The sequence below is a fragment of the Trachymyrmex septentrionalis genome, unplaced genomic scaffold, assembly GCF_001594115.1.
Source record: "Trachymyrmex septentrionalis isolate Tsep2-gDNA-1 unplaced genomic scaffold, Tsep1.0 scaffold51, whole genome shotgun sequence".
Classification (NCBI taxonomy): domain Eukaryota; kingdom Metazoa; phylum Arthropoda; class Insecta; order Hymenoptera; family Formicidae; genus Trachymyrmex; species Trachymyrmex septentrionalis.
This window is the reverse complement of record NW_017305683.1, coordinates 3,647,261-3,655,411: the sequence shown is the minus strand read 5'-3', so window position 1 is coordinate 3,655,411 and position 8,151 is coordinate 3,647,261. Positions and strand designations below refer to the sequence as shown.

At 42.4% G+C, this 8,151-nt stretch overlaps 1 protein-coding gene across 1 annotated transcript in view; it reads right to left on the bottom strand.

Annotated features, from left to right (window-relative positions):
* Positions 1 to 8,151, bottom strand: part of LOC108751753 (ubiquitin carboxyl-terminal hydrolase 48-like) — a 63,795-nt gene that overhangs the window by 21,241 nt on the left and 34,403 nt on the right. The window contains exons 16-17 of the mRNA XM_018492143.1: positions 7,389 to 7,508; positions 4,135 to 4,260 (exon numbers count right to left, since the gene is read on the bottom strand). Coding sequence (XP_018347645.1) covers positions 4,135 to 4,260; positions 7,389 to 7,508 — 246 coding nt within the window. The remainder of the gene's footprint in view (positions 1 to 4,134; positions 4,261 to 7,388; positions 7,509 to 8,151) is intronic.

The following is an 8,151-nucleotide window of genomic DNA, read 5'->3' as shown; positions in this document are numbered from 1 at the left end:
GGGGCGGGAGGGTAAGAGGAAAAGGAGGAGGAAGGCGAGCGCGTCCAACGCGGACATTCGTCACACGACATCAAACGCGGGTGCCGCCCGTTGGAGACTCGACCGACCGACTCTAAAGACCCCGGTCGATCAGCCATGAAGAGCAGCGGTCTGACGAGGAATTGCAAAAAAATGGGGAAAAATTAAGGGTGGATCAAAAACAGCCTAGAGAGTCGTGCCCAACATTGTGCACAACTTGGTTGCTATTCTTTATCGTCTTTAACGTCCTTGTCCTCGATTATGACGTTTATTTCATCAAAGCTAAACGAACGTACGTGTCTTCATTAATATCTCGCCGTGCGTTAATTATAGCTTGGCACATGCCGTTACTTTAATATCTTTATCCCTCTAACGCGGTTCTCGCGACGGTTACGGTTCACTTTTTGTTTGCAAAAGGCAGGAATAAAACGTGCGAATTGCGAATCGAACAAAAATGTAATCCGCCTCGTCAAGCTGCGTCAAGAATTTCGAACGTTCATTCCAAGTCGCAATTTACAGTTGAGCTTCGAAAGCGACAACATTCACGGCACACGGCGCAACCAAAACCGAATACAATGACTACTTGGATGAGAGATCCATTCGCGACGAAGAAAGATCGATTAATCATGACGTGTAACGTGCTCATAAAAGCGCGCAAACAAACCGGATGGTGGAAAGGGAATGTAGTAGGGAGAGCGAAAGTGACATAAAAGAAAAGAGTAAGACGATCGACCTCGCGCGACGTAATGTCGTTGATCTCCTTCGGTCAACCGGATCGGCCGAAAAAAAAGGTAGTGATATAATGTAGATACGTGGCAAGATATATTAACTTTGTACTTCGACGACCTTGAATTATTGCACGGATGATGACGGAGCGGTAGCTGATATCTCTCGCGAGACACTCGATCACCGATCTACGCCGCAAGTCATCCTGATCATTGTGCGTGCGATGGTGCTGGACCGGTAGCAAAATCAAGGACTAACCTTGCCTGAAACGCTTTAATCCAGTCTATCCGCCGCGAATAGAATATCTGACAATTCCGATGTATCGTCTGATATCGTGAGACAGGTCTAAAGTCCGAGTTTTCATTTGCCGATTAACTTATATAATTAGACTGATAATGAAGTAAAAATTGTATTTTTCATCTACGGTTAATATCAGTAATTAACTGATAACTTTGTGAATAACTTTTCAAGTATACCATTATAAAAGTATTAGTTTGGATTAACCATAGCAAAGAAAGAAACACACAAATTTTTACATATTATCATAGTGAGACTAAACCATAAGTTAACCAGATAATGAAAAACTGAGCCCAAGAAGAGTGGAAAAGTTCAATTTCTACCGCTACGAATTAATTGTGCTTTTGCAGCTTCTTTAGATCAAATAAGAATTAGATGAAACAAGGAAATAAAATTTCCTGGAGTTTTCAACTGTTTTCCCACGTACATGTATCCCGAAATTAAGTAACTTCGACAATTGCAAAATAAACAACACATAGCAATCGGCTAACAAAAAGCAGTCTTTCCTAAGCGATATGATTTAAGTACGAGTACAGCCGATCGGAACAACCTAATTCCGGTTTATGCGATTGTGCGATTTTGAGTCGCATTATAAGTTCATCGTCCGGAAACGAGCGGATTTTACGACGGAAGATTTCGCGAAACAATCTCGTTCTCGAGGGAGCGCTTCTTGCACATCGGGAGTGAGCCCACCGGTTATTCGCATAACCGCAAATAATTACCCGCCCGTTATGTACTTTTCAGTCACGTTATGGTTAACGATAGTTAAAAGCAGCTAGACCTCGGTAGCGTGCCTCGGGATTTATCACCGTCCTTATATTCTGACCACGGGAATCGACAATTCCTTGCTATTTCACACAGTACAGAATTCCGGAGCATCAACTACGAGATCCGTGTGAGAACAAAACGTGTACAGTGAGAGTCGAACATTTGTACTATGACCGATTCAATGAGGTTTATATATATAATTCGCTTTTAAGACGTCCTTCGACGTTGTATGTGATGCCCTGACGCCATTGGCCATCCCTGCCCTCCCAATCTCCCTCCCGCAGTTCCCTTGCATTCATCTTCAATGAGATTTAAATTGCTAAAAAAAAAAAAGCAGAGCGATAAATTATTTGTCGTAAAATTTTGTCACGTCGACGGTAATCAGCGGGATGGGATGCGGGAAGGAGATTTTTCTGAAAACCGCAAAACCCATTGGAGCGTTTCAATCGGTAGAAATGTCGGCAGGTTGACCAAACTGGATTCTCCGAGGCAAGATAGCAATTAGAATTCGCAGCTAGTGCAACCGCAACCGGTGGCGGTGAACCAGTCCAGCGAGGAGGCCACATCTCCTTCTCTTCCTCTCTTTCTCTCTTTCTCCCCTCCTGCCCTCTTTGTTCTCCCCGAGCGTAGAATAGCGCGACTTGGGTTAACGGTTTTAAGACTCCGTCTCTCTGTGCTGAACGTTTGCTGGCTCAGCTCACCAATTGCTTTCATAAAGTCAGTCGACTGTGAACCGAGGAATGTATTGGAAATCCTGAAAATTATTCCGCCGAACGAGAGAACATTGAGGATTTTTCTCCGCGACCGCCGTTCCGCGGACGGCTGCTCCAGGCTGCAAAAACCCCGCGAGGGTTGGACAGCGTTCCGCACGAAGAGCGCGAAAACAATGTGGCACGGATAAACGTATGGTCGCGATATCATTGTCACAAGTATCTCACGTATACAAATCAAATACGTGACTCTGACTGAGCAACGCAGCGAGTTAACACACAACAGCTAGCAGTTCGGTAAATGATAGATATAAACTTTCTTACTTTAACTTATCAGCTGAGAGTACGGAAATATATAAATGTAAAATTTTTTCATTAAAAATTTTTTCGCACCTACATGCAGGCGGAATTGATAGCGATTCGTCGGAGCTGTAAGCTTGCGGATAAGCTACAATTTCTAACGACTTCACTCTCCCGAGGCGCTAAGAGGGCTACAATTAACACTTCTAATCTCAAATAAGGCATTTTCGGTTAATCCCGGCGTGAAAACGTGCCGGTCTTGGCGTCGTTATCTGGGGAGCCATTGCCGGTCCCGGTTACTTATCCATTGTCTCGAACTTAAGGGAAACAGTGGCTAGATCTTAAATCTAAATTGCATCTGTTTGTCACTGTCCGCTAGTCAGGCGGAACAAACGTATCGTTGTAACGACAATCAAGACATCGTGAACGGACCATCGAGGCGCCGCGTCGGATCGTAAAACATTAAACACGATAAAGTAGAATCCTAAGTACTTCTATTTAACGAAAAGATCTACGTGCATCAATGTGTGCCATTATTACCAATGTACTGCATGTGAAAGCAGATTTATAACATAAACTTCACAAGTGCACGCTTGATTGATCTCGAGGACGCTCGAGAGACATTTGCGTGCTGTATCCCTGAATTCTTATAATTATATGAATAATTTTATAAAAAAGATGTCTGTTGCTTTTCGAAAATTCGCAATTTAATTTCCTTCATTTCGGTGGCAATCGTTTCATCGTTACATTATACAACTTTCATTTTTCTCGATTTAATCTATTTAAAATTGTTAGGAAGTGGCTAATAAATTTACAAAGGTTAAATAATAAAGAGCATACAGCCACGACTCTCTAAGGATGTAAATAAGTAGTTACTGTTACTGTTACTTTAATCTACTTCGATCGATTGCGATTAATATTGTATCATAAGGAAATAATAATTTTTGTTAATATTAGCCACTTAAATATTGAATAATTTTTGTTACTAGCTATCACTACATTTATCAGTTGACTTGCGTATTTAGTTTTAATGTTTAACGCATTCAATTTTATCGTACTGAAGAGGGTCAAATTTTGATCGAACCGTCTACTTATTGTTATGAAATTGTTTTTAAATAATATGTTTTTAAATACTAAAATAATAATTACTTATTTACATCCTTAGTCGTGGCTGTATGCTCTTTATTATTTAACCTTAATCTATCTAAATTTGCAATGTCCTTACATCATTTGTTAAGTATAAAAGATAAATAAAAGATTCTATAGAAAAATAAAAATCAAAGCAGAATATAGCGTAACTTAAATCGAACCTTACCTTTAATGTAAGTAGAGCTCCAGGAAATATCCCGAGTGCCGCCAAGCTCAGGCTATCATCAATGAGTTCGTGTTCTCCTAGCATTATATGTTGATCGTACGGTCCAGCCCCACAAATTTGCATTGTCTGAAAGGAAAACAAAGTTTTCTTATCTAAGGATGGGAACACAGAGTCTTGCATAACGCATGACAAATAAGAAAATGAACCAATCAAACTTCTTCACTTCCTTCCTTCCCATAAAATAGAAGACTCTGACTGATTTTCTTACGCTTTATGCGTTATGCAGAGTTCCGGCTTTTATTCATTTATAAAATCAAATCGAGTTATAAGTTAACAAAAAAAGCGATATTCATTAGTTTTCCGATCTCTAACATGCGCATCGATCAATCGTAATATAATGAAATTTTTCAGAAAAATTAATTTTTGTTAAAAAAAAAATCTAATAATACGTGCATCTGTATTTCCTATCAGGAAGCGGCTATGCCCGAGGACATCTAAAACGTATTTCAATACGCGAACGCGAAAGTACTCGTAGAAGCGTAGAAGTTTGCGGCCGTGCGGAAAAACTAAGGAGGGGGGGGCGGAGGGGGGGGTTGGGGGCTATTTGAGATTCTAGAAGTGGAAGAGTGCGCGAGACGAGCGTGAGCCCCGGTAATTGCTTAATTTGTGGAACCCGCGTAATGTTGCGTGGAGGGATAACTCGCGCCGCTGGCCTGTCCTCGGCGTCGGTGCGAGAACGTGTAGCTCGGTTTCCGTTTTACGATCGCCGAGCCGAACTGAACCGAGCCGAGCGAAGAAGAGCCCAGGACGAGGAGAAACGAGAGGAGAGGCGTCGCGAGGGCGCCGGAAAGCAACTAAGGGGGCGGACGTCGTGTATAAAAAGATGATTGTGAGAACACGCACGACCGCTCGCGTATACACTTGGACGTACAACAATCGCTTTTCGTCAAATTATTCCTTGCCGAGAAGTAGAGCGATAAACAATTAGAATAGGAGAAACGTATGGATGGGTGAACGATGATAAAAGTTTGCAAGTCAAATCTCCTTGACTTTATACAAAGAGAATAAATTCCATTCTGTAAATTATTCCCTGCTGAAATAAACGGAGGCATAAGTCGTGGCGTGGATATATCGTTGTCGCTAGATCTTGCTCTCCGAGAGCGAGAGTGTACGTTACATCGAAAGCAATCCTCACATGTCGTTAAATGTCTGCCGGACTTCATACAACAGAGAGAAGAGAACGACGAGAGCGAGGAGAACAAGAAGAGGTGGTCAGGGTCAAAGAACCTCGAGGCTTCCTCGTTAAAGGAAGGCGCGCTCAACGAGCGCGATAAATAGAGGTGGGTTTAACAAGGTTGCGAAGTGGCGAATTGCAGGAGGGCAAATTGCCTCGGGGTTGAGGAACTTTTGATATTTACGGATCCTGATAGCCGCGTCGCGTCGCGCCGCGCCGCTTGTCGGGAGCCGAAACAACCGCGACCGCGAATCACCTAGTGGATACAATCTCGACGTCTGCAATTGATAACGTGGTGCTTTCTAGCACCAAACGACCTCCTCTCTCTTTTCAACTTCGGCTTGTACGCGATTTGCTTTCCAATCTATCCGTGAAAAATCCGACGCGGCGGCCGCGGCCGTTCGGCCACGTTTTTGTCGGCCGTCATTTTTCCGCGAACGCGCTATCCGCGTGGACGAACGTTTTTTCGTCCCGATGCCATTGCGTCCGTGCCCGCAATGAGAGTAAGAAAGGCGATCGAGCGGTACCGAGGGGGGGGAAAAAAAAATGGAACTGGTGACACGGAATGTGGTGGAAAGTAATATTTACAGACGGTCACTTCGTAGGCGTTACACCGCGATTACGTAAAGCTTGCCCGCGCGCTGGCGAAGATCAATTGGCGGCCGCTATTGTCCCGATTTGCTTGCCCGCTAGCTCCGCTAGCGACATAACTGCATTCGACCATGAAACTCAAACATTTTTATCGGCGGGCTTTTTGCGCAGAGGTAAAAAAAGGCAACGAGCGCGCGGCGTGACTCGCTCGCATTTTTGTCAAACGCGAGAACCAATCCGCGAACAGTGACACCCTTGAATCGTGACGCCGTGAGATTTTCTAATGGAACAAAAACGTCATTTTATGCGCTTTCAAAATGTATCATTTTTTTCCTTAATATTATAATGTGTAATGCGATAAAATTTCATTCTCACGAGTTGTAGTAGCTAAAGCATGATTTCGGCGGATCGAATGATCTATTTTGACTCCCGTCGAGTCGAGAGACGAAATCGAGTCGAGAGACACAGTTATGAAAAAAAAGAAAAAAAAAAAAAAGAAACGACAGTGAATGAGAAGGAGTGACCGGGTATTTCGGTATTTCCATTGACGCCTCTCTCTCGCGGGTGGATATTAAAAGGGGACGTGTGTTCCACGGGGTGAAAGAGACACGAACAAAAATTCGAGCCTGAAGGAGAGCTCAGTGAATAGATAGAGGAGTATCGCGCGCGAGACGGAGAGAGAGATATGCGAGATGAAGAGAGATCGAGGCGGGAGAGAAAGAGTCAAATGGAAGGTTGAGTAGAGCGAAGTGGAGTGAAGTGGAGTGGAGAAGTTGGAGACCTGTTATTAGCGCGAGGTTTATGCTCTTTCGGGTTTTTGCCAGTGGCTCCGCCAGAAAGAAGAGGGAGGAAGAGGAGGAGATGGCTATGGCCTCGCAATATAAATACGCTTAATAGTTTAAGCACACTGCCGGGGCCCGAGCATATGCTAACCAGCCATAACTACGCTTTACTACTCTTTCGACTCCAGCACGAGTCGGGGAACGGACAACCGGACCGAGATAGCCAGGCCGAGGGGTGGCGGCCGGCTTCAGGCACAAACGCAGCTCTTCCCATTTTGGTTCGAACAATAAGACCGCGCCGTAAAATACTTGCGCCGCAAATTGATTGATTATCCCGAGCCCGCTTCTGCAGGTGACGAGCGCAAACAAATCAAGATATCGGATAAACTTTTTCGGATTTCTTTCGCAAGGCTATTCTCGCTCAGCAAATAATTGTCCTTGGCGATTTTTTTTCTTCATAGTTTTCGGTTTGGATTCTTCTGAATCTTTATATCGGATTTTCTACAGAACAAATAGGTTCCAAATTTATCCAAAATTAGAAATGTATCGCCACAATCGAATCACTCATTTCTCAACGTATTTTGTCTTATGAGATAGTTAAAGATTAAAATCAGCGTTATAGCTAAACGTATTAACAAGACACTTACCATTACTTTAAGTTCTTTCAAAGTAATCTCAGAAGATACTTTGAGTTCATGAGATCCTTTTAATTTTCTCCTAGTTCGAGAGGGACGTGCTTTCGCTATCTTCGGTTTTTTTGTCGTTACCTGTGACAAACAAACGTTCGAAATATCCGATAAATAAAAGACACGTCTAGATAACTCTTCTATAAAAAGAAAAAGAAATATTTGTAGAAATAAAAATTCTTCGTTTATAAAACTTTAATAATAATCTGCCTATTTATTTGTCCTCTTTTTATCATAAATATTAAAATAAAAAAAGACATATAAACACAATAAAATATAATGTAAAATGCACTTTTTCCGTAATATAAAAAGTAATCGCGAATCGTAATATAAAATATCCTATTGACATCTATTGAATATTTTCACATATAAAAAAGTATTAGAAAAGAAAGTTTAGTTAGTCATACATAAGCGCAATTCTCCACAATTATTTCTAAATCAATGTGAATCAAAAGCGAGCTGCGTAAAAGGAATATATTCTTAAGGTCACTTTGAACAGAGACGTAATAATACTTATTACATCGTGAAATGCGTGAGATGGCATCAACTCGCCGTTATCGGTTAAAATTAATCTGGAAAGACGACCGCTTCCAGGACACTCGATGACTAGGCACGTCGGCCCATTAACAAAATTCTTTTCTCGTCCGAACAAGCCAGTATAACTTGTTAATACACACACACACACACACACACACACACACACACACACACACACACACACACA